Source organism: Ostrinia furnacalis, unplaced genomic scaffold (genome assembly GCF_004193835.3).
Source record: "Ostrinia furnacalis isolate ACB-3 unplaced genomic scaffold, ASM419383v2 OfSCF1533, whole genome shotgun sequence".
Lineage (NCBI taxonomy): Eukaryota > Metazoa > Arthropoda > Insecta > Lepidoptera > Crambidae > Ostrinia > Ostrinia furnacalis.
In genome coordinates this window covers 193,118-220,467 of record NW_021131772.1, presented here as the reverse complement: position 1 = coordinate 220,467, position 27,350 = coordinate 193,118, and the positions used below count along the sequence as shown (strand labels likewise).

General features: G+C 45.3%; 2 protein-coding genes across 2 annotated transcripts in view; one reads left to right on the top strand and one right to left on the bottom strand.

Annotated features, from left to right (window-relative positions):
- LOC114352989 (retinal-specific ATP-binding cassette transporter-like) lies at window positions 1-25,503 on the top strand. The gene is made up of 23 exons (XM_028304768.1): window positions 1-161; window positions 941-1,052; window positions 2,000-2,271; window positions 2,827-2,969; window positions 3,146-3,299; window positions 4,853-4,996; window positions 5,677-5,779; window positions 5,964-6,109; window positions 6,580-6,783; window positions 8,387-8,567; window positions 9,964-10,076; window positions 10,627-10,774; window positions 11,918-12,025; window positions 15,652-15,803; window positions 16,353-16,504; window positions 17,546-17,709; window positions 18,658-18,787; window positions 19,406-19,503; window positions 19,978-20,126; window positions 20,903-21,085; window positions 22,016-22,164; window positions 23,188-23,300; window positions 24,466-25,503. The coding sequence occupies exons 1-23, from the start codon at window positions 1-3 to the stop codon at window positions 24,550-24,552; spliced, it is 3,366 nt and encodes a 1,121-aa protein (XP_028160569.1). The 3' UTR covers window positions 24,553-25,503.
- The window catches only part of LOC114352990 (uncharacterized), a 33,544-nt gene continuing 31,529 nt past the window's right edge, over window positions 25,336-27,350 (bottom strand). The window contains exon 16 of the mRNA XM_028304769.1: window positions 25,336-26,673. Coding sequence (XP_028160570.1) covers window positions 26,504-26,673 — 170 coding nt within the window. The 3' untranslated portion in view covers window positions 25,336-26,503. The remainder of the gene's footprint in view (window positions 26,674-27,350) is intronic.

Here is a 27,350-nt window from a genome sequence, read left to right as displayed (position 1 = left end):
ATGCTCCGAGTATTGAACCTGGGCCCTGTGAGCGAGGAGCCAGCTTGCCGCTTGTCAGGCGGCACGCGGCGGCGCGTGTGCGTGGCGCTGGCCTTCGTGGGCCGGCCGCACCTCGTGTCGCTGGACGAGCCCACCGCCGGCGTCGACCCCTCGCACCGCCGGTCAGTATACATCACAACTGGGCCCGGGCAGCGACGAGCCTACCTGGCGGGCCGATTTCAAAAGAACTGAGCAGAGATGAGATTTAGTGCCTTTTCACACGTTCCGGTTGCCGGCTATCCGGCGCCGGGTACCCGGTGGTGAAGTGTATGGGCATGGTACGTAGCTTTCACATGTTCCGGCGTAATTAATCCGGCATGCCCATACATTTGACGCCGGGTAGCCGGCGCCGGTTAGCCAGCAACCGGGACGTGTGAAAAGGGCCTTAGGGTCTCGCAATAACGGAACTTCGAGCACGTGCTCCACCACCAAACCACTATACAATGACAATACATATTATTTAAAAATAAAAATTATTATTCTTACATTCTATTGGTTGGATTTAGGCGCAGTGAGAGCGTTCTAAAGATGAGACGTTTTTAATACACCATGCTACAGGGTGGCGCAGTGACTCGAAACGATCACATCCCGCAGGGTAACGCAGGTTTACTACAGGACCGCTCACCGCCTTTAATAGGTAGTCGCATCTCTGAGTTAGAAATGAAAACCGGAAAAAGCAGCGTGGTACGTCCACCCATAAGGTGGACTGACGACATCATAAAGTTAGCAGGAAGGTGCAAGACGCAGGCCGCTTCCAACCGGGCAACATGGAAAGCATTGGGGGAGGTCTATGTTCAGCAGTGGACGTCCTATGGCTGAGATGATGATGATGATGATCTCCGAGTAATTTGACTTCTTCTCATCACCACATCGTTATGTAATCCCTTTATCAATCCAACAGTGACATCTGGTCGATGATCGTGAAGCTGAAGGAAGAGCGCACAGTGCTGCTCACCACGCACCACCTCGACGAGGCCGAGCTGCTCAGCGACCAGATCGTCATTATGCACAAGGTCGGTAATCATAAATAGCTAACTGTTATAAATAACTAGCTTTCCGCCCGCGGCTTCGCCCGCGTGGAATTTTGTCTGTCACAGAAAAACTTAATCGCGCGCGTCCCTGTTTCAAAAACCGGGATAAAAACTATCCTATGTTCTTTCCCGGGACTCAAACTATCTCTATGCCAAATTTCATCAAAATCGGTTGCGAGGTTTAAGCGGGAAAGCGTAACAGACAGACAGACAGACAGACAGACAGACAGACAGACAGACAGACAGAGTTACTTTCGCATTTATAATATTAGTTGGGACTAGTTGGGATAAATAATAATAAATATCCTTGGACATTTTACACTGCGCTTCTAGTCCCAAACTAAGCAAAGCTTGTACTATGGGTACTAAATAACGGATATAAACATACTTAAATACTTTTTTTTTGTAAATACATACTTATTATACATAGAAAACACCCAGTCCAATACAAACAAATATGTTCATGCACACAAATGTTTGTACTGTGCGGGAATCGAACCCGCTACCTCCGGAATAGTAGTCCGTTTCGAACCACTACACCAAACGGCCGACAAGGCAATAAAGTTAGAATAATCTTGAAACTCCTAAAAGGCAGGTAACGCACCGACAACTCTTCTAGTCTTTCTTTCAATAGTGACGTTTCCATCTGCAAAAAAGGGGTTTCCAACGTGGCTTTGAATGTCGTGTCGAACGTAACGCAATAAAGACATTTCTTCGTATTTTTGTTCGCTATTAATTCGACACGATATTAATATTATGTCATGCAGACAATTAGTATAAAGAAAATCATATTTTAGTTACCTTGAAAATACCATTCCAGTGGTAGGGTTAATACAGGGACGTGTAAAAGTGCGTTTTAAAAGCAGTAAAATAAATAAGTTTTATGATTTTTTTTATTACCTACTTTTATGATACAAACAAATATCCAGGGTCAAGTCCACACCTCCGGCTCCCCCATCGAGATCAAGCGCTCGCTCGGCAACGGCTACAAGCTGTGCGTGTCGTACGCCGACACCACAGACGCCGACGCCGACATAATCGCCGACACCGACACCGACGCCGACGCGTGCCTACACGAGCGCAGCAAACGGCTGCTGAGTGTAGTCCGGGAGGCCATAGCCAATGCTAACTTGCTGGAAATCAACGGACTTGATGTGGAGTTGTCGCTGCCCTTCTTTGATGCCAATGGACTGAATAACGAGTGAGTATACAAGTAGGGACGAGAGTACATGAAGGGGCGTGCTATGTATGTGGATGTAATTATAACATAAGTACCAATTAAATTGCATGAATTTTTTTTTATTTTGAATTTAGTTGCTGTTTTTCCATAAATCTTAATCTTGTGTGTAGCTAAAGCCTGGTCTGTAAGCACGTAGAATTTTGTCCAGTGACCCCAAGCTACCCATCCTTATCGCTCCCGCGTAATTATGTTGTTGTTGCGCTCGCACACTCACTGCGGGCGCGCGTCGCACAGTCGCGACAGCAATATAATTACGCGCGAGTGATAAGGATGGGTAGCTTGGGGTCATTGGACAAAATTTTACGTGCTCACGGACATAATCAACCTGCATGTAATGGATAAATTTTGATTGTCCTTTATGAGTCAAGTACACTTTAAGCAATGATTAATGGTTTTAACAAATTAAAATGATTTGATTTTCCCGTGAGAAAACATGGTAAAAAGTCAGTCTTTGGCTCATAATTGTCTAACTTCAAATGGTTTTATAACCTGAACTATTGGTGTTTTGTTCCTCAGCTTCCTCAAACTATGCACATCCCTGGAAGCGAGCCAAGAGGCGCTGGGCTTCCGTGACTACTCGCTGGAGTGCAGCAGCCTGGAGCAGGTGTTCCACAACGTGTGCTCGCAGGCCGAGCTCACCAGCCACGCCATAGAGGACGGTGAGTCGTACGCATAAGGTTCATAATCTGATCCACGTGCGTGTAAAATCACGCTGCTGGTTGCACCCAGGACAAACATTTCTGATTAGGAGATCTGTATGCATCGCAGTTGAACGTATACTCGTATAGGCAAACGTAACTTTTTTTTAAATTGTTTATTTACTATGTGTTCTCAGCGCCAGAGGAATCGGCATCCAAGAGTGCGTCTACATCAAGTGTTCGCACTGAAGCGGCGCCGCTCGTGGGCGGCACGGGCCCGCTGACGGGCGGCGCGCTGCAGCACTGGCGCGCGCTGCTGCGAGCCAGATACCTGCACTACTCCCGGAACAGGTCAGTGACTACACCTGACGCTTGTGACGGCGTCACAGCGCGTCACATCGAGCGGGCCCGCTGACGGGCGGCGCGCTGCAGCACTGGCGCGCGCTGCTGCGAGCCAGATACCTGCACTACTCCCGGAACAGGTCAGTGACTACACCTGACGCTTGTGACGGCGTCACAGCGCGTCACATCGAGCGGGCCCGCTGACGGGCGGCGCGCTGCAGCACTGGCGCGCGCTGCTGCGAGCCAGATACCTGCACTACTCCCGGAACAGGTCAGTGACTACACCTGACGCTTGTGACGGCGTCACAGCGCGTCACATCGAGCGGGCCCGCTGACGGGCGGCGCGCTGCAGCACTGGCGCGCGCTGCTGCGAGCCAGATACCTGCACTACTCCCGGAACAGGTCAGTGACTACACCTGACGCTTGTGACGGCGTCACAGCGCGTCACATCGAGCGGGCCCGCTGACGGGCGGCGCGCTGCAGCACTGGCGCGCGCTGCTGCGAGCCAGATACCTGCACTACTCCCGGAACAGGTCAGTGACTACACCTGACGCTTGTGACGGCGTCACAGCGCGTCACATCGAGCGGGCCCGCTGACGGGCGGCGCGCTGCAGCACTGGCGCGCGCTGCTGCGAGCCAGATACCTGCACTACTCCCGGAACAGGTCAGTGACTACACCTGACGCTTGTGACGGCGTCACAGCGCGTCACATCGAGCGGGCCCGCTGACGGGCGGCGCGCTGCAGCACTGGCGCGCGCTGCTGCGAGCCAGATACCTGCACTACTCCCGGAACAGGTCAGTGACTACACCTGACGCTTGTGACGGCGTCACAGCGCGTCACATCGAGCGGGCCCGCTGACGGGCGGCGCGCTGCAGCACTGGCGCGCGCTGCTGCGAGCCAGATACCTGCACTACTCCCGGAACAGGTCAGTGACTACACCTGACGCTTGTGACGGCGTCACAGCGCGTCACATCGAGCGGGCCCGCTGACGGGCGGCGCGCTGCAGCACTGGCGCGCGCTGCTGCGAGCCAGATACCTGCACTACTCCAGGAATAGGTAAAAACATTTACAAATAGTGTAGGCGCACACTAGCTGACACGCGACAGCGACAGCTCAGCGACCTGAGACACCTATTCTAGACATTTGCATACATAATTATGCTTGTCGCTTGCTTGTTGCTTGTTGCGACTCCTCGACTCTGACACCAAGTGTGCGAAGCTTTGAACAAAATATATGAAATTTTCGGCCGCAGCTTGTCGTCGCGTCTAAATCGCCGAGCAGTCGTATGTCACCCAGTGTGAGCGTACGCATAAGTAATCAACCTTTTTTCAACTTCAAATCATATAAAACTGGATGATACCGCTCTCCTATTGCGCGAGGCACTTATGCGCATGACTCTATGGTGGGCGTGCCGCGCGCGATCGGTACACTTCTTTCTGTGGCATTCTCAACTCTATTCAGTTTTAGTAAACTTCATTGTGTGGCAGTTTCAGTATCCTTAGAATCCTTCGTTATCTGCTTTACCCCCTTACTCCATCTACAACGTATTACCTGACCGCAGGTGGCTACTGTTCGTGCTGCTGGTTCTCCCGTCGCTGTTCGTGGGCATCGCAATGGCGTTCTCGACCATCCGGCCGCCTGCTGACAATGAGATCGCGCTGCGACTCTTCCCCGGCCTTTATGCTAACACCACGCAGTTTATCGTGTAAGTAGCAGTTCATAATGTACACCTGCTACAAGTCTAGCGCATGACTACAGTGACTGAGGCATGGGAACGACACGGGAGGGATGACATATGACGATGGAGCATACAAGTCTGAAGCACATATGAAGTCTCGCTGACGTTTGATGACACAAAAACACCTTTTCGTCCCGCTCTCATATCTCAGGCAGCAACTCACTAGACCTATAGTGTTCTTGTGGGGTGGAGTACGTTACTAGCAGAATGTTTGGGTTACTGTGAAAATAATCGCATCTGATTTATGTACTTTTCCTAAATTAAGTTAATTGTTGATAAGTTCTTAAATGTTATTCTGAATTTTCTTAAGTCTTGTTTGAATAGTGTAATTGGTATTACCGTTCTATTCATGAATAAATGAATAAAAATAAATTGTACCTATATTTTTTTTGCAACCTCGTTCTTATTGCAGAAAGATAACTCAATGTTTTCTTCTCTACGCCGAAAATCAGTGACAAAATAACTGTCCCAAAACATTTTTTTTTACTTTACCCTCAAGTCAATAAGTATTTTTATACCTACTGTATAAATACTGTGACTAATAATGACGTACAGTTGTACGCCATTGTTATCGACCCGGGGATAATTATTATAGTTTAAAAAACATATGATGAGTCATATCTAAAAGAAAATGATTGTGATTTCAGGCCAGATCCGTCAAGCTATTCCGAGAACGTGGACCCAACGTTTGCACAACATGTCCTAGACTACTTAATGGTGGGCGATGGTATCCGAAACTGGACTCAAGCGGTAAGAATAAATTACAACTAACACCCAGTTAAGTATTGTGTATGTGCATGTTTGATTTACCTTTACATATAAACTTATTTATAAGTTTTGACGTGTATGATCTTTCAACTCGAAGCTCACAAAACTTAGCATTGCCGTGTTGTGAGGTTCGTACATGGATATTAATGTATGTGCCTTCCATCAGGACACACCGACTTGTCAGTGCAGCGACAGCATACAGCAGTGCAACGCAAGCAATGCTATCGACAAGCCGAGTATGATGGTGCTGCCAGACGTAAATACTCTCAATGAGTGGCTCGTCAACTCGCAGAAGGACTACATTGAAAAAAGGTATATAAAATAAAAGTACCTTGGCTTTCTTGGGGGCACTTACACACTTAATTCTTACTGCAGTTTTCAAGTTGTAGATTCTGTCTACACAGGAGTTGCAGCGGTGGAAATGAGAGATGGGAATAGTCCCGTTTAACACCAGTTTTGCTTTTATTAGCAGCAGTTGTACACCGTGTATTTTTTTTTCTACACCTCCCGTCCCAATAAGATCGAAGACAATTTTGCTGATGCAATCACCGTGATAGAACCGCGTCCCTTTTTTTTCTGTAAGACAAGGCTGGTATTTGACCGCAATCGCACCTGGTGTTACGTGAGATGTAGTCTAAGATGGTACATATCTACCCTGTAAGTGCTTATTCACTCTCGCCTTGAAAAGGCCCGGATTATAGTGTTCAGGAAAACATCCTGCGCGGGATTATGCGCCTGTCTAAATCTTTCAGTGTAAATGAATTGGATTTTAATGTCTCCAGATATACGGGCTTCACAGTATCCCTGGCCAACAACAAGACGAACCTAATCGCGTGGTACAACAACAAAGGTCACCACGCGCTGCCCGCCGCCCTATCCGCCCTACACTCGGCCGCCCTACGCGCCGCCCTACGCGCGCCAGCCGCCGTCACCGTCTACTCGCATCCCATGAAGATCTCGCCCGAGCAACTGAGCAAGGACACTGTGTGAGTACTACAGTCTACACTCACACCCGCCGCCGTCACCGCCTACTCGCATCCCATGAAGATCTCGCCCGAGCAACTGAGCAAGGACACTGTGTGAGTACTACAGTCTACACTCACACCCGCCGCCGTCACCGCCTCGTCACCGTCTACTCGCATCCCATGAAGATCTCGCCCGAGCAACTGAGCAAGGACACTGTGTGAGTACTACAGTCTACACTCACACCCGCCGCCGTCACCGCCTACTCGCATCCCATGAAGATCTCGCCCGAGCAACTGAGCAAGGACACTGTGTGAGTACTACAGTCTACACTCACACCCGCCGCCGTCACCGCCTACTCGCATCCCATGAAGATCTCGCCCGAGCAACTCAGCAAGGACACTGTGTGAGTACACTACAGTCTGTGTACTCACAATATCCGCCCTCATCTCCTGACAAAAAAGTGTGTACGTGGGGTGTTCAAAAAGTAATGAAAATGAGATATTTCGAGCCATCACAAAAATCTGAAAAAAAAATTGGGAAGGTAGCTTAATTCTTCACTAGAAAGTTCACCATTGCATTTAAGAATTAGGTACTTTCATCTGAACACGCCAATTTTTTTCAGATTTTTGTGATGGCTAGATATTTCTAACCATCACAAAAATCTGAAAAAATTGCAAAATCCCACCCCTCGTATTTTATGAAGTTGGTATAGGTTAGTGTCCGTGACTCCCACTCGGCGTGGGGCACACTGAAAACCAGCGTCGTGGCCTTCCTCACCGGGGGCCACGGCATTGCTGAGTGGGGTCCCATTGCAATGGGCATCGCTGTGCGACAGGGTGGCACTGCTTAGTTTACTTTTTTTTCCATTGTATGTTTTATGTGTTACCCCTGTCTTTTTCTATTTACCTTTTTTGTCTTTTGTGATGTCTATTAAATGTTTCCTTATTTCTTTCAAATGTAGACGTAAGAGATCGCGACAACGGTTTGATTTCGAGCAGGCAGATTTCGGCATACGTCTTGCGTTGATAGTATTTGGACGATCGCTGCGCGGAGGCTTCCGTCGACCACTCATAGCGGTTTTATGCTTCAACCACACCAACGCGTGCAGATCAAAGGCTAATGACAGGTCACGTGAACTGTCATAGGTCGCGCGACCTGGTATTGGCCTTTTGATCGCGCCGGCGATGGCGACCTGAACGCATTGGTGTGGTTGAAGCTTTAGTGATGTGCGCATATTCTAGTTACATGTTAACGCCATAAATTAATAACGTAAAGGCAAAATTATTTAATTTTTAGCGTTAAGAGTTGAAAAAATCCAGTGTCTGAGTAGCTCAGTTGGAAAAGCAGTCGCCCGGCAAGTGGAAGATCGTGGGTTCAATTCCCTTAGGCAGTTGTATTTTTTCAAGTCTATATATATAAAAATGAAACCCGTTTTCCGTTGTCACGACATAACATGAAAACGGGTTGACCGATTTGGCTGATTTTTTTTTGTAGTTTTCTAATACTCTGTACAAGGTTTTTACGGAATAAAATATAAAGAAAATCTCTACGCTAAGGCGGTACGAAGTTCGCCGGGTCAGCTAGTTATTTATAATTTTCAAACACAATGGCAACTGTCCACAGCTACCAGCACGTAGCAGACGCGGGTATCTCGGCGCTGGTGGTGCTGGCATACTCTTTAGCCAGCGCGGGCGCGGCCGTGTACTTGGTGCGCGCGCGCACTCGCCAGGAGAAGCGCCTGCAACTGCTGGCCGGCGTGCCGCCGCTGCGCTACTGGGCCGCCGCGCTCGTATGGGATATGCTGGTAAGCCACTTTCTATTTTTTACTCGACTGCGCCAAAAGGAGGGTTATGTATGTATGTAGGTATATTTCTTTGGCACGGCCTAAACGGCTTGACCGATTTTAGCGTGAGAGATGTCGTTAGATTCATCTTAATCGTGAGAGTGACACTGGCTACTTATATCAAAATTGAAAAAAAAAAACAAAATGGCGGATTTCACGCGCCATAATGTCTTCCGAAAAAAAATATTCTCGAAACCTATCGATTGGGGTAATAAAATAAAGGGCTTTTTTGTAGCTTACAAAAATTTATGTTATTTTAAATAAATAAATATATCCTTGGACATTTACACTGCGCCTCTAGTCCCAAACTAAACAAAGCTTGTACTATGGGTACTAGACAACGGATATAAACATAATTAAATACTCTTTTTATAAATACATACATATTATACATAGAAAACACCCAGTCCAATACAAACAAATATGTTCATGCACACAAACAAATGTTTGTTCTGTGCGGAAATCGAACCCGCTACCTCCGGAATAGTAGTCCGTTTCGAACCACTACACCAAACGGCCAACTATATTGTAACTGTATTGTGAAGCCTCAATGTAACCTTGTTGGTGTTCAAATAAATAAATAAACTGTATGTTTCCCAAAAATAAATAAAATAAATGTTACAGTGACAGGTCATCGTCTCTACGAACTATGTGCCCCGCCCACTGCCACTTGATTTTAGCAATTCTGCGAGCTATATCGATCACTTTGGTTCCCCTGCGGATCTCCTCAATTCTAATTCGATCACGCAGGGGAACTCCGAGCATAGCCCGCTCCATCGCTCTTTGGGTGACCTTGAGCCTTCTTATGACGATGGCTGTTGGGGCAGAAAAGTTTCCGACTGGCGACCACGGGCTGTACGTGGGCAGACCTCCTACTAGGTGGACCGACGATCTAAAGGTCTCGGGAAGAGCCTGGATGCAGGCAGCGCAGGACCGTTCATTGTGGAAAACCTTGGGGGAGGCCTTTGTCCAGCAGTGGACGTCATTTGGCTGAAACGATAGTGACAGGGCCTTACTCTACAGCAGTGTTTCTCAAGGGTCGCAAGAGGTCGAAAAAACTACTCCAGTAAAAAAAAAAATCTTATAAAGACAGATAATCCGAAATCTAATTATGCAAATGTTGTATGGATTGAAGTATTCGGTCCCTACAAACATCTTTGCAACATTATAAAATGCATGAAAAAAAAGCGAACGGTCGGGGGGTCGCCAAAATTTTTTTCATACTAGGGGGGTCGTGTCATGAAAAAGGTTGAAAAACACTGCTCTACAGTGACGCCAACTGGTGAACGCAAATATTGTAGCCCCCTGTTCTCGATAGCTTTATGAGAATTGACAGCATATTTACTAATCTTTGCAGATCATCGTCATCAACATGGTGATCACGGCGATACTGATGGAGGCGTTCCACTTCCCCGTCTTCGTGGAGAAAAATAATCTGCCGGCCATCTGTTTGCTCATTTTACTTTACGGGTAAGTTTTAGCTTATTATTATTATTATTTTGTGAGATTCATTCATTTGTATAAAAGAACGAAGTTTATCACTTTGTAGGTAATTTGTAAATTACAAATTGTAATTCCAATTCCGCTCTCAGAACGTTAAGTCGCCCATCGGGCATCGGAGGAAGAACGGCCTCTTAGATCTGTATTCCCTAAACTATTTGACGATTCTGGATATAAGAGCTTATCTAACGCCCTCTAACGTACTTTCGGATCTATCTGTCACTCACCACGGAATCTCGGTTTGCGTAAGTGACGGGTATAGATGAACTATAGATAACCCACGCTGAACTGTCCAACTAAACTCAATGACAGGGGGGCGCTACCCACTATATGGTTTCCAACATGGCAAAAATCGGAACCAGCGATCTGGTATTGACTGTGGCGCCCCCTGTCAGTGTCACGGGTGGGACAGTCGGTGTAGTTGATCTATAACGTTGCAGAATCATTTCTTTTTTCTTTATTTACTCATTTTTATAACTTGTTACATTGTTCGTTTATCTCAAATCCTATTTATTGCAAGGTTCGCGTGCGGCAGCTTGGTCCACGCGTGCGAGAAGTTGTTCAGCGAGGCGAGCGTGGCCAACATGCTGCTGTTCTGCGGCGGCGCCTTCGCCGGGCTGGGCGGCGTCACCGTGCTACTCATCCTCGACGTCATCTCCGACTCCGACGTGAGAATTTATTGATAATTCTGAATCTAGAAGCTATTGTGGCGACCTACTACGCCACTACAAACTAATGTACCAACAGATGGCGCTGTTACGACTCCACTATGGCATACTCCACCGCGCGTACAATCCTGCATCGCGTTGTCGGAGTTTTCTATCCTGCCAAGTATACAGGGTGGAATTTTGTAATGCCACCTGGAGGGAAAGTACTCTTAATACTGTAGATAGTCAATTTTACTGAAAGAAAACATTCCTTTATTTTTGAAAAGAAAGAGAACTGCATTCAAAGATTTTCGATTTTTTTTCGAAAATTCATTACCATACCATACAATTTTTTCTCTACATAATTAAAATAATTTAAGATTTCATGGTTTTCCTTTCATTTGATTTATCAAGTTTGTTAAAGAGATTTCATCCTTATACTTAACCCTAACGATTGATGCAATAAAAATACAGGGTGTAATTTTATCAGATTTTAGTTGGTTCGATTTTCGGGTGTGGCAAGCAAATTTTTGGAAATCTTTGAATGCTGTTCTATTTCTTTTCAAAAATAAAATAATGTTTTCATTGATAAAAAAATCTATCTACAATATTAAGAGTACTTTCCCTCCAGGTGGCATTACAAAATTCCACCCTGTATAATAGACAAACCAAGATGGTGTAAATTGGACCTTGGAGCACAACACCCGCTCGGAAGGAAGCACTAACACCTAGCTTCCTTATTGTGGATGAACATCAAAAATCCCACACTATCTGCTCATGCACAATTTTTCTTTATCCAATCATTTGTTTAGAATTTTCCTGTTAGAACAACGTTACTTCAGCAGGAATCGTTTTGTTTGTTTTGTGCCAAAACGACAGCACGCACCAATTTCTAATACGGTGAACATTTACATCAAGTTTGGAACTAACTATACGTTCCACAGAGTTCAATTTTCATTTGAGGAACTTCCTCAGTTGGTAATGTGAGCTTCGGAGCTACTAACACGAATAACCAGAACAATTATTTGTAATAGGAAATTTCAACGTTTTATTTTATTTCTTCATTATAGTTTCATGCAATTTGCACACATATCTAGCAATTGTTAACGAAATATTATCAAATACATTTGAACTTATTAAAATGATGATTATGTATGTTTCCAGCAAACGGACAACGCTCGGTGGGTGCTGCACAAGATCTTCCTGCTGTCGCCGCAGTTTGCTCTCGGAGACGGATTGCTCGAGATCGCCAAGAACACTATACAAGCACAGGTAATATACTGCAACAATAGCTAAACATTCTGGCGTGTAATCAGGCCTGTTCATCTCCGCGAGTTTACATCGAAAACAAAACACGCACGATGGCCCACCTACAGGATACTATTCGACAAGGCCTCACATACGAGCGAACATTGACTCACGCACGCGTATTCTTGTGTATGATGGAAGAAAATGGTGTACTAAATACTGTGCAGTATTCAACTGCCTAAATAATAATAAAAACACAGAATGTACTTTTTTAAGTTGCCTCAAGACACTGAGAGGTAAATAAGTAGTTAATATTATTCATGATAATTCATGCTAAATCATGGATTTCCTCCGCCATTTTCCGCAGTTTGGCACCTCACGTCACATCATTTTACCGAAGTCAGCCCTATAGCTTCGGCGCAGTGCCGATCACTGACGTTTGTCAACAAAATGGTGCTTGACTCTTGAGCCAGGCTAAATTACACCATATTGTTAATGACATTGAGCATACATTTTTTTAAATACCTTCGCGAAGTAAAACTTCTGTACGTAGTANATCTCGCCCGAGCAACTGAGCAAGGACACTGTGTGAGTACTACAGTCTACACTCACACCCGCCGCCGTCACCGCCTACTCGCATCCCATGAAGATCTCGCCCGAGCAACTGAGCAAGGACACTGTGTGAGTACACTCTCCGCACTTACACTCGTCGCCCTATTCTACACTGGGCCATTATCGTCGGTACTTACTCACTTACTATCAGGTGAAATACAGCCCAGAGCTTCCTCGTTGGGGATAATCAGGTGAGATACAGGATACAGGCCAAGAGCTTCCTTGCAATTTGACAAGAAATGTAGACGTAAGTGAGTGAGCTAATCTCGTGATCGCCGCGGAGTCGTGGCGTTCCCGCCACGTCGTCGCTCCGCTTTAAAAACGCTTGTGATCCACCAGGCTGGCAAGGCGACAGCAGTTAGAGCACGGCATAGATCTTGCGTTGATAGTATTTGAACGATCACTGCGCGGAGGCTTCCGTCGACCACTCATAGCGGTTTTATGCTTCAACCACACCAACGCGTGCAGATCAAAGGCCAATGACAGGTCGCGTGAACTGTCATAGGCCGCGCGACCTGTCATTGGCCTTTTGATCGCGCCGGCGATCAAAAGGCCACGAGGCATCGACGCGTTGGTGTGGTTGAAGCTTTAGTGATGTGTGCACATTCTAGTGACAATATGTTAACGCCATAAATTAATAACATAAAGGCAACATTATTTCATTTTTAGCGTTAAGAGTTGAAAAAATCCAGTGTCTAAGTAGCTAGATAGAGGTAAAATAGCCAGTTCCTCCGTGGTTGAGGATTCCGGGTGAAGCTCGTTTCCACCTTCGGCCTGATTGTCACTTACCATCAGGTGAGATACAGGCCAAGAGCTTCCTCGTTGTGAATTTAAAAAAAAACCGCTCAGTTGGAAGAGCAGTCGCCCGGCAAGCGGAAGATCGTGGGTTCAATTCCCTTAGGCAGTTGGATTTTTTCAAGTTATTTATAATTTTCAAACATAAGTGGGTAAGTCATACCAAAAGATCGCTAGAAACCCTTCGCATCCAATATAATAATGTCTTTAGGATGATGTTGGGGCTGCCACGTTTCTGTAGTGCATCGGGGATGTTTGCGGAATACCAAACTGATGGCTTCAATGCTATCATCCGCAAAAAAACGGTATCCCTTATTAACAGGGTGCGAGGCAGTCGCAACAGCATACTCAAGACACTAGCGGACAGGTTAACATCTCCGCTATGGGAATGCTTCGTGCAGAGAGTGATCACGGGAACCTGCCCGCCTTGTTGTGATCTCAATTGATAATTATTTATTATTTGATTTTAATTTTATTTTAGATGATTCTGATTTTAATTTAATTTTAAATTCCTGATTCTAATTTAATCTGATTTTAATTTGATATTACTTAATTTTAATTGTTTGATGCCCATTTTAATTTTAATTTAATTTTGTTTGAAATATTTTTACTAACCATTTATTGTTTAAGCACAAATTGTTACTAACCCATATGGATACTGTTTATCTGAAATAAATGANTTGAAGCGCCTCTATGCCAGGGTTTTTATGTTCCTGGTCAGGCTATACATTTTTTATTGAATAGCGTCTCAAATCCTATTTATTGTAAGGTTCGCGTGCGGCAGCCTGGTCCACGTGTGCGAGAAGTTGTTCAGCGAGGCGAGCGTGGCCAACATGCTGCTGTTCTGCGGCGGCGCCTTCGCCGGGCTGGGCGGCGTCACCGTGCTGCTCATCCTCGACGTCATCTCCGACTCCGACGTGAGGAAACAATTTGACACCATTCCCCAATCATTCGAAATCACAACTTTTCTAAAAATACTTCATTCCGGTCTTCAAAACTCAATTTTAAATTTCCTGTAAATTACGATTTTTGGTCGCATTATAATTGAAAAAGTAGGTAGCTTAATTGAGTTGACAAAATAGTGACGTCATTTGCTTTTATAGTCTGGTCCGTGAGCACGTAGAATTTTGTCCAATGACCCCAAGCTACCCATCTTTATCGCTCGCGCGTAATTATGTTGCTGTCGCGCTCGCACACTCACTGCGGGCGCCCGTCGCACAGTCGCGAAAGCAATAGTATTACGCGCGAGCGATAAGGATGGGTAGCTTGAGGTCATTGTCAACTTTACTCCGGCAGGAATCGTTTTTTTTTTTGTTTTGTACCAAAACGACAGCACGTACCAACTTCTAATACGGTGAACGAACATTTTACATCAAGTTTGGATACTGGAGTTTTCATACGTTCCACAGAGTTCAATTTTCTTTGAATTTTCTCAGTTGGTAATGTGAGCCTCGAAGCCACTAACACAAATAACCAAAACAATTATTTGTAATATGCAACTTCAACTTTGTTTTTATTTTTTCAATATACCTTGATGCAATTTGCACACATATCTAGCAAGTGTTAACTAAATATTACCAAATACATTTCCACTTATTAAAATGATGATTATGTATGTTTCCAGCAAACAGACAACGCTCGGTGGGTGCTTCACAAGATCTTCCTGCTGTCACCGCAGTTTGCGCTCGGAGACGGACTGCTCGAGATCGCCAAGAACACTATACAAGCACAGGTAATACTGCATCAATAGGTAAGCATTCTGGCGTGTAATACATGAACATGAATGATCGAATTCAAATTGTGTTTATTGTGAAATCAGGTACCTACTAAAATTAGGTCATAAAGTGTTGCAAAATTGCAATAGATCAGCTGTGATCAAGCAAAGCTAGTCTAGTTTCAATCAACTCATTATTCCTAACGTTTAATCTTAAAATTGCAGTTATGCATCACGTGTCTGTACGTGAGCATAATTTGGGATATAAACCCACTTTTTGGGATATAAACCCACTTTTATGTGAAACTGTGAGGGAGCTCGCTGCCATGTTTTCCATATATTTTTTATGAATGAATGGGGTCTCACCTTAAATTAAACGGCGTTGCGTAGCACTATAATACAAGCGTCATAATTTTATTTTATGGTGTGCCTCATCACGAGGCCGCTACAGCAAAGGTCGCTGCATATTAGATGATAGTATAGTGTTGGCATGACAGTAAAATCACGTTGTTAACATTATTTTTTGCAGGTGCTGGCTCGCTTCGGCATGGACACATACAAAGATCCACTGGGCTCCGAGCTGCTGGCGGCTCACTATACCTACCTGCTGCTGGTGGGCGGCCTGCTTTTCCTGCTCAACCTCGCCGTCGAGCACCAGTACTTCGAGTTCTTGCTGATCAAGTAAGTTGTCCCTAACATATAGATTTTGGTTACTCTCAAAACTAGAGTGAGCAACCCTATGTTAGAGTAGAGCGAGCCTATGCGCCTGGTGTGGACGCGGCTATTGATGAAGTCTGACTGCCGAGAGACACTAGACAAAATAAAAAAAAAATATTATTCGATGCTCACCGACGAGCCGCGTGGTGTCTTATTATTAATTTTATTCTTTATCACGTAACTACATTGTAACGATTAGCTCTGTACGGCTAACATGAAAAACTTTCGAGATTTGCTTTTTTGATAAAATTCGATACCTTCGAATTAAACGATAATATGACAATATTAATTCTCAAAATAAGTTTCGTGCAATTTTTCATACCAAGTTCACTTTACGACACGTTCACAAGGGCGCTGTAGTAGTTTTCGTACTAAATTTTTTGATGGTTTTCGATTCGAATTCGAAAGTTTTTCATGCTAGCCGTACTGACCCTGTTAAAGGTTTATTTAGATACCAATAGAATCTTCTGTATTATCGACCTCATTGTTGAACCCTCGCCTGCGCTTCCGCAGGTTCCGTCGGGAGTCGATCCCGCCTCTGACCGGCGCCGAGCTGGACGAGTTAGAGGAGTTAGGCGCCGGCGAGGAGCGGCGCCGCGTGCGGACGGCGCTGGCGCACGCGGACGCGCCGCTGCGACTGCACACTATTGGCAACATCAACGCCGGTGAGTTGACACATCGAACTACATTTTTGGTGTACAATAGCCCCTATTTAAATTATAGTTCTTACAACTCACAAAGGCGAGTAAGCTTTACTTGTATGTACGTGTACACGTACATAACGATAGTGTAATATCTATCAAAACTTTTGAAAAGCAGTAGCGAGCCACCACACTTGTAAAGCTCACTTGCCTTCGTGAATGAGGATTTTATTTATTTATTAGGTACACCAACAAAATCACATACATAATACAGTTCATACATTACATACATTTTCGCGATTGAAAAATCCGCCAGATGGCGGGACGTGGATGTAGGGTCTGACTGCTGCGTGATTGGTGGATTTTGACATATCTGTCAATGTCATGTCAAAAATAACCAATCATGCAGCATTTGAACCTCGCTTCTACGTATTGCCATCTGGCGGATTTTTCAATCGCGAAAACCCTCATTGCAACAACTATACATAAGATACCGTGAGGCGCGGCCGCGCGCGTGTTTGTGTATGATAGGGCTGGATACTGCGGATTTCTAGATTAAAATACAATCTTCTGATAACACACTTGTGTATTCATGGAATCCGAGACGAGAGAGAGAAACATTGCCATTACACAAATTTAAATTCCACAGTTTAGTGTTGCCATTCAACATACCGCAATGTACTTTCACAATTCACAAATTAACAAATCCTAAAGAGCAAATCCAATTACCAAATGTACATCACTTAACAGGCGACTAAGACCTGCCATACAGGAACAGCTTGAAGCGTTAGTATCGACAGCTTTAAACTGCGACTATACGTAGAATACTGTAGTTTACTATGCAGTTGCAGCCTGAAACTGTCCGTGTACGGCGGGCCTTAGGAGAGATACACAAAAAGGTTTACCCTGGCGTGAGGAGTTTAAGCCTCCCGCTGTGGAGTCATTTATATTACCAATCTGTCGATTTCACGACGAATCAAGACCACAGCGAATACACGACTAGTTTTTAAATTTTCGCAAAATAAATACATTACGAGTATAACAGTTTTCACTTATACTTCCCAGGTTTCGTAGACACAGAGGGCAAGAAGAACTCGCTAAGCAGCATGGTGTCGGGCCCGCAGGACGTGGCGGCGTGCGTGGGGCTGGGCAAGGCCTACCCCACGCGTGGGCCCGGCGCCGGCCGCGTCGCGCTGCGAGACCTCACGCTGGGCATACCGCCGGGGCAGGTGAGGATCTTTTTTTATAAGGAAGTTGGTAATAATTTATCGGTATAAATCACTATCATGGCAACAATCGCCTTTGTGGTCAACAATTTAACGCCTCTGTGGTCTAGTGGTTAGACCACCTGCTTCAGACGCAGAGGTCCCGGGTTCGATTCCCAGTGGGGGCAGATTTTTCTGTTCGGTTTGGTTGGTGGTAGGGCTTGTTCTAAGTCCGCCTGGCTAGCTACCACCATCTTACCTAAGTCTGTCGCCATAACAACAATGTTAACAGCATTATTGTGTTCCGACAGTAGAGGTAAGATAGCCAGTTCCTCCGTGGTTGAGGATTCCGGGTGAAGCTCGCTTCCACCTTCGGCCTGATCGTCACTTACCATCAGGTGAGATACAGGCCAAGAGCTTCCTCGTTGTGGATAAAAAAAAAAAAAATCACCTCAGTTCTCCGTAGGAACCTCTTCTCGTTGTCCCCGCAAATAATTAATTGAAATTGAGTATAATTATTTTTATTCCTGTTATCGCCACTCCTCCAGCCGGTGGGGACCACGAAAATAAAAAAATAAACTCCTGCTAGTGGGAACAAGCCTGGTGGAATAAACTTCTCAGTTACAGGTACAGACTGTACTATATCATGCTTCTTTGGACGAGATAGCGATGAGGATATTGTTTTTGTGCACACCAGTTGACGAGTAAGATTCTTTCAGTATGACACAGACAGAAGATAAATGCGATACTTAGTCACCAGACGGTGCGTCTGGTGACTATCGCATTTGTATCGCATTTGTACTTCCTTAGACATGCAGTAGCATTTTTGATACCTTTCGGAACAGTTATAGTTCAAGTGACGGCGCGAACTGACCACTAATTTTTGGTGGGTAGGTTTAGTCAAATCTTTCATGTGCCTCGTATCCAAATGCAATGAATGACGAATGATAATGAAATGATCTTCATCCGCAGTGCACGGCTCTCCTAGGCGAGAACGGCGCGGGCAAGTCGACGACGTTCGCGCTGCTGACGGGCCAGGCGCGCGCCTCCGCCGGACAAGTGAGGCTACGGGGCGACGCCTCCGTACGCTCTGGGTACATTAGTAAGTCATATTCACTATCTACTTTCGTTCAAATAAGACTTCTTATACACGAGCGGCTCATAGCCGACGGCAGTGGCAACGGCAGCTGTCGCCACCTTTTGGCGGCAGCTGTCGACAGGTGGCGTTAACTGCAGTTATAGCTCTCTTTGTACAGGATGCAAAAACCACTGCCGTCGGCTATGAGCCGCTTGTGTATAAAAGCACTAAGAGGTTTTGATTCGGACGTCAGTCAATCAGTATTTATTAAAATGTTTTAGCGTCAATAACTTGGAAATAATCGAATTGCCTAAGGTGGGAATCGTACCCACGACATTTCCCAGCTTTTTATTATAACGCAGTTGTATTATTTTCCGTGTGCAACCATGCAAAACCACAGAATAATAATAAGTTGGCAAAACAGACGACTGACGTCCGGTTCAAATTTAAAGAACCACACTCGTATGGGCTAACGAGACTATACTAGAAGTCTTTAACCTTATTGCGACAGTTCAACTTTTTCCCGGGACAAACTTAGCCTACACTGGTTGAGTTTTATTGGAGGTCAAGCTGTAGATCCTGGCTACACAGGAGTCGACTCTACGAGATTAGGCATAATATTTAAGCATGTTTACTCTGCAGGTTACTGTCCTCAAACCGACGCCGTGGACCCGCTACTGACCGTGCGAGAAACGCTGGAAATATACTGCACGCTGCGGGGCATCGCTGAACAGGAAGAAGTAAGTATTGATTTTCATTGCTCGCATATAATTCAAAAAATATTTTTTAACGCTAGCACAATACACAGCTATTTTTAGGTGCGCTAGCTGGCGCCACTAGTATGGTAGGATCTCATTCTATAGTGACGCCATCTGGTGAGTTCAAATGCGGTAGCCGTCATTGATGTTATTTATTTATTTATTCTTCGTTGTTTTTTCGAAAACTTCTTATTACCTATCAGCAAATGTTACTGAGTAAAAGCCTGTCGAGTGAGGTACTAGAGGACTAGAGGTTCATACATTTTAAAGTCCGGTCGCCGAGCAGATAGAATTTCGTCCGATGACCGCGAGCGCTCAACGACCGGACTTTATCCAAATGCAGTCGCGTATTTTGTCTAAGTAAGAACCTCGATCGCGTAAGTAAAATTGCGTCATCTAGACAGCTCTTAACCAATCTAGCGTGGAGTAGACGTTTGACGTGAGTGATCGTTGCAGGTGATCAAGCGCACGCTGGCGTGGTTCGAGCTGGCGCGCTATGAGAACTCACGAGCGGGCGCACTGAGCGGCGGCAGCCGGCGCCGCCTGTGCGCCTCGCTCGCCTTCATGAGCCGCTCGCCGCTCATCCTGCTCGACGAGCCCACCAGGTAAGGAACTACTCACTATTTACTTAGGGCACATAGTGTAAGTAGTCCAGTCAATAAAGCATTATAGATGGAAATCCGTGGAACACAATTTTTGACTTTATTTAGACTAGTTAGGAGGTGAACATAGCAAAAGTCCCCGCCCTTAGCCCTTGAGCCGGCGGGGTGAGGGGGGTTTAAAGGTACCACTTTTCGGTTTTCACTTAATCCTCGGAAACTATGCGTCCCAGTGACATGACTACTATGAACTAAAAAAAGCTTATTCAATTTGCTATGTTTGGCTTTTCCGGGTTTCCATTTTGCGATGTGCGGAAGACTATTTCGTAGGCTATCTATGGGATCCCCTACGCCAACGTCTTTGGGGCGTTATCTTGCCAGCGTCGGCGCAGCGCTAATTCGGTGTCGCCTTGATGCCAATGCAATCTACGCAGTCTACGTCGAGTCCACGTGGCGGTATGGCTGCTGTGTTGAAAGACATTAGTGTGGAGGAGGCTTCAGTAAGACTGCGCACGGAGCATCCACCGTGGCGTGGGTTAAATGCTAAGGTGAAGTTTTATTCATGCAAGGCTTGGTGGCATTGCTCAGTCCACTATTTATTTTTGTGTTATCCCATTGTTATAAATGTATAACTCGCAACTTATAGAACCCTAAGCATGAGAGCGCGGTAATTGTTTCGATTGGTATTTAAAAGGATAAAAGTTTTTTTCTGTCAATAAGTTTATTTCTCAAGATTTATTATTAGTTCAAAAGTCTGAATCTTTATAATGTTTGTTTTCCAGCGGCATGGACGCCGGCTCCCGAGGCTGCGTGGCGCGTAGCGTGCGAGCGGCGTGCGCGCGCGGGCGCGGCGTGCTGCTGGCCACGCACGCGCTGGGCGACGCGCGCGCGCTGCGGGCCCGCGTGGCGCTGCTGCGCGCCGGCCGCCTGCGCGCGCTCGCACCGCTCAGGGCCTGCCTGCACAGGTCAGTGGGAGCACGCGGCGTGCTGCACGACGCACGCGCGGGGCACGCGCGCGCGCTGCGGGCCTGCGTGGCGCTGCTGCGCACGATCTCCCTCCATCTCTCTCTATTGGCAAACTGTCTGGTGCAGTCACATAAGCCGTCTCCCATTGCTGTTTTCACTTGGTCGGTCCAACGCATTGGTGACCTGCCACGACTGTGTCTACAACGATAACAATTGTTCGCCGTCATTGTGAGAGGCAATAGTCACCAGCAGTCACTGCGAGGCAGCTGTCACGCGCAGTCAGCGTAAGAGGCAGCTGTCAAAGCTCGAGGCAGCTGTCACTCGCCGTCACTGTGCGAAGCAGCTGTCATGCGCAGTCACCGTAGAAGGCAGCAGTCACCGGGCGAAACAGCGTGTTTGGATAACTGCCTTTTACGATGACGGCGCGTGACAGCTACCAGCTGTTTCGTACGGTGACTAGCTGCCACACATACTCACCGGGGAGGCAACAACAACTGTCACGCGCCGTCACCATGGGAAGCGGTAGTCGCCGCGCGAGGCAGCTGTCACGCGTCGTCACCGGGAAGGCAAGCAGTCACCAGACAGCTGCTTCCCACGTTGACGGTGCGTAACAACGGCCTCGTGCGGTGACTGCCGCCTCCCACGGTGACGTCGCGTGACAGTTGCCTCGTGCGGTGACGTCTCATAATAGCTGCCAAATGCCTCGCACGGTGACGGGGCATGACAGCTGTCAGGCCTTATCCAGGAGGACGAATTCGCCGCGAATGTCAGCGCGCGAACACGAGCATATGTTGCGTCCAGAGAAGCGATTCAAAACGCGAGGGAGGAGATGACGCGGCGCGTGACAGCTGCCAACTGTTTCGCACGGTGACAGCTGCCTCGCATGGAGTGTGGCGCAACCGCTTGTGTTAAACAATCTGTCCCCTTAGGTTCGGCGGCGGCTACGTGGTGGAGTGCCGCGTGGCGGGCGGGCGCGCGCGCGCGGTGTGGGCGCGGGTCGAGTGTCGCGCGCCGCACGCGGCCCTGCGCGTGCTGCACCACAGCGCGCTGCACTTCCTGCTGCCTGAGCACGCCACCGGTGAGACCGCACATCTGCATTCTAATGAGGGTTTTCGCGAATGAAAGATCCGCTAGATGGCGGGACGTGGATGTGGGGTCTGACTGCTGCGTGATTTTAATGGCAACCAAACCTCTCTGGGAGGTTTATTTCTGCCAATGTCGAGTGAAAATTGACATAGTTATCAATAGAACGTAGGTGTTTCAGGTCTATTGAGTTTTCATGGATTCCGTGGAGTTAAGTTTGCCCGTAAGCAGGTTTCGAGACGCCACCGGGTCCAAAGCGGGTTGTTCATACGACAACCCACTCGACACTCGATGCGCACTCAAGTTCGAAGTATTTCAATGTTTTTTATAATTTATCACTTCACTGCACTTTAGAACACAAAATAACACCAAATTTGTGCACTAAAGTCCATTAAATAATAAATTGAAACCATTAAAACAGATCGACAATGCTTCCCGTTCAACTACCTTCCACGGAATCCTGCTGCGTGATTGGTGGATTTTGACATATCTGTCAATGTCATGTCAAAAACTCGCGTCTACGTATTGCCATCTGGCGGATTTTTCATTCGCGAAAACCCTCATTGACGCAGTTACATACACTGCAATCATATCGTCGGGTCGTCATTAACGTCCACTGCTAAACATAGGCCTCCCATCTAAGGGACGATACCCATTGACCGGCACGCGTCGGAGTGCACTTACACGGCGGTAAATAAAATAGTATTTTATTAACAGTTGTTAGAGTCGTAATTGCTTACAACTGATTAACTGACATTTCAAACTAGACAGGACAAAACATTCACAGGACGTCCATTGCTGAACATAGGCCTCCCCCAATGACTTCCACATCGCACGGTTGTTAGCGGCCTGCATCCAGCGCCTTCCTGCTACCTTTATCAGATCGTCGGTCCACCTTGACGTCCCATGCTGCGTATAAAAAACAATAACAATCAGATACCACAATAAATCAGTGTAGTTAATTGAAAACCAATTGTGTTTTCGGGTCTAAAATATGTGTGGTTTGTGCCTATTCCAGTGGACGGTAAAGAAATAACGACGCGTCCGAGCGACATCTTCCGGCTCATGGCGGCGCTGCAAGGCGCCTGCGACATCGACGACTACACCGTCACCCAGAGCTCGCTAGAACAGGTATTACAAAACATTTTAAGCAAAACCTTCATTCGTTCATTTCAGCCAAATGTCGTCCATTGCTGGACAAAGGCCTCCCCCAAGGTGTTCCACAATGAACGGTCCTGCGCTGCCCGCATCCAAGCTCTTCCCGCGACCTTTACCAGATCGTCGGTCCACCTAGTAGGAGGCCTGCCCGCGCTACGTCTTCCAGCCCGTGGTCGCCAGTCGAGAATTTTCCTGTCCCAACGGCCATCGTCTCTACGAGCTCTAATCAATAAAAAATCAATTTTATTTTCAATAAAAAATCAATAAAAAAATAAAATAAAAAAAAACAAAAAATAATATGTAGAAAAAAAAGTCTAAGAAATTACTTACTCTTTCCTACGCAACACAAGACAACTTTATCAAATTATGGCAATGTTCATTTCATCAAATCATGACAAACTATGTCCAATCCTAGTGAGGGTTTCCTTTTGCGCTTACCGGTTGGCGCCACTGACGAATAATATTTTGTCGCTTGTGGCTAAGAAAATGGCGCCATCTGGTGAGCGCCAAATGAAACCATCATTGGGTGGTGTTAGTGCTCAAATACATCAACTATTTGCATGGAATAAAACCCACGAGAGAACTATAGATTGTTTCATTTGATCCAACTAATCCGAGCGTCACTGTTGGCATTGGCAGCATTGCAATGAGGATTTTCGCGATTAAAAAATCCGCCAGATGGCAATACGTAGACGCGAGGTCCAAATGCTGCATGATTGGTTATTTTTGACATGACATTGACAGATATGTCAAAATCCACCAATCACGCAGCAGTCAGACCCCACATCCACGTCCCGCCATCTAGCGGATCTTTCATTCGCGAAAACCCTCATTGTTTAGTTACAATGATCACGCTCTGGTTGGTCGGATCAGACTCCCTGCACCTCGCTCTTTGCTCGACCGGGGAGTGGTGGGGCGCGTCTTCGTGGATGAACGATCTACAGGGTGATAGGTAAATGGGTATATGAGCCGACACTAGCCCATGTTAACATGGCCATATAAATGGTATGGTGAAGTCAGAAAGATATCAATTTTCTGACTTCACCATACCATTTATATGACCATGTTAACATGGGCTAGTGTCGGCTCATATACCCATTTACCTAACACCCTGTATAACTAATTTGGTGTTTGTCAGATGTTCCTGAGCTTCTCGGAGCGCGGGCCCGAGCCCGACGCCGGCGCCGACAGCCGAGACGACCTCACTGACGTCACTGCGCTCTGAACCTAGCACTGGCACTGTAAAGCTTACTGTAAAACTTGCTTTAACTACACCAACGCGTGCAGATCGATGGCCAATGACAGTTCACGCGACCCATGACAGTTCAGGCGACCTGTCATTGGCCTTTGATCGTGTGCCGGCGATGGCGATCTGCACGCGTTGGTGTGGTTGAAGCATAACTACGCCATTAACCCGTCGAACGATTCTCTGAGTCATAGAAAAATATTTGCCCTAAAGGCGCGCGCGCACTCGTGCATTTTTGTCGCCGTGACAGTATTATCCGTAATCTATATCCGTTTCTTTTACACTATTATAAAGAGAAAAAGAAAGACATACTGTCCCGGTGACAAAAGTTTAATCACTGAATGAAACCTTGGCGAATCGCGCAACGGGTTAATTGGAATCTATTTTACACTGAGAATATGACATAATTGGTAAATTTCTTTGTCAGAAGCCATATTATCAGTGGCTGTAAAGAATTAAACATTGGTTAGTCAAAAAGATGATTTGGTTTATTTAAATCAGTAAACCATCTGAAGTGCATTAAAAACATGTAATTAGCACTAATCATCATGTAATAAGAGTTACATAAATTATATAAAATGGGTTTGTGATATCAAAACCAAACTACCGTCCAATGTAAAAAAACGAATTGCTCAATTACCTTATTGACAAATTACTATTTTACTTTAGTGTTGTATAAATGCATAGGGATAAACATAGGTCAATTAGTGTGGTCTTGCCATTGCCATGGAAATACATTTAAGTTTTTTTTTAATATTTATAAACACTGGCAATTTTTTTTCCGATGTGGCAACTAAATTATTTCTTTTGTGGCAACCCTCAAGTATTGTGTACAGACTGACAGCTTAGTGTGACGCAATATTTAGAAACCTTCCACTTACCTTTTTGTATAGGATTTTATGTATTTTAGAAATATTTTAGGTACCATTTTAATGCAATACTAGAAATAGTCGACACGAATGTGTTGTTTTGCATTTGAACAACCATTCGCATGTGAGAATAGCATTAAGTTAATATATTTACCGACTTAGCTCAAATAGTATGTTATTTTATAAATGTATATACGAGCTCTGTGATATTTAGTGTTTTAGACTAAGAGAAATAAAATATTTTTGAAGGTTTATGGAAATTTGGCGTTTATTTCTTAACATTAATGACTTCCTTAATAATCCTGAGTATTCACACCATTTAAAATGGATTTATATAAATAGAAAATATGCTTAATAAATTCAACAATATAAACTTAAGTAGGTAGTTACTAAAATCCCGATATCTTATCTCCGGCAGCTCTTTGGAATGATACAGTCGTAAATATATGTACAAATTCGTACATATTTGCGTTAAAGCTTGACACACAAAGCGGAACGGCACGTGTCATAAAAATCCGTCCAGCCGTTTATGCGAGAAAGATTAACAAACATACATAACACGTACTATTAGACTTGTAATATTGATTGTAGAAAAAAATCAACCTGCATAATACCGGACCCGTTCCGCTGTGATGTCACAACATTGCTTATCCTATTAGTAGGTATTAATTTAAGAGTATTATAATTTATAAACATTAAATTCATAACAATTAAGCATTGGAATATTTATGCACAAGTACGTATTTTACGCTTATTAAAATAAGTAGATAAAATAGTGATCAGAATAGCGCGCCTGTTTCTTTCAAATCGGCAATAAAAATATTCACGAGTTTTACTGAACACTAACTTCTTACTACAGCTTTTAAAAGATAAATTCTAATTTATTGAATTCTTAAAAAACGTTAGACCATCTTTAACTGTAAAGTAACTTCCGATCACTTAAAATAACTTAGATAATTTTAACGAAATATTGTGTAGTTTACAAAACAATCACTTGTACACCGCTACAATTCTTAAATCACAGTCCACCACCGAGTAAATCGTAAATTAAGTACATACGTTCAGTTGGCGTCGAAGGACGGGTTGCGGAGCGCGGCGGCGGCCTTAAAGCGCAGAGCGATCGCGTCCAGCGCACGAAAGCATACGTCACGGTTGACGGCCGCGTGCGTCAGGCTCGACAGCGACAGGCGGGCGGCGCTGGACACCGTCTCCGAGCCGAATAACAGGTTCACTGGAAAAAACATTCAAAATTCAAATTAAAGCAAGACAAGCTACATACGCGCATGTGCGTTACTATAAGGATAGCAAGACAAGGTTACATTCTCTCTTTTTACTTAATAGGGGAGCAAGACAAGGTTTTATATTTATGAACAAGGTTACATACACTCGTGTGTGTTACTAAACAGGGTAAAAAGACAAGGTCACATACACAAGTGTTATTAAATAAGATAGCAAGATAAGGTTACATATTCTCATGTGTTACTTAGCAAAATCAATTTACATTCATACATGTGTGCAACTAAATAAGGTTGTTGCAAGACATGATTACATACACCCATGTGTCTAAATAGGGTAGTAAAAAAAGGTTACATACACGCTCAAGTTACTAAATAGGGTGAGCAACACAATACATACATTCCCTCTTGTGTCACTAAATTCGAAAGCAAGACAAGGTAATATAAGCTCTGAAAATAGGGGAGCAGGACAAAGTCTGATACACTTATGTGTGTTACTAAATATGGTAGCAAGACAAGGTTACATACATTCGTGTGACTAAATAGGAAAGGAAGATGAGGTTACATACACTAATAACATGGGGAGAAAGATAATGTTACACTCGTGTGGGTTATTAAATATGAGAGCAAGACAAGGTTACACTACTGCGGATACTAAAATAGGGACTAAAGA

Coding starts and splice junctions, on each gene's coding strand:
- LOC114352989 (XM_028304768.1), top strand. CDS start 1: ATGCTCCGAGTATTGAACCTGGGCCCTGTGAGCGAGGAGCCAGCTTGC. Junction 3,300..4,852: donor CTGCACTACTCCCGGAACAG/GTCAGTGACTAC, acceptor ACCTGACCGCAG/GTGGCTACTGTTCGTGCTGC. Junction 22,165..23,187: donor GCTGCCTGAGCACGCCACCG/GTGAGACCGCAC, acceptor TGCCTATTCCAG/TGGACGGTAAAGAAATAACG.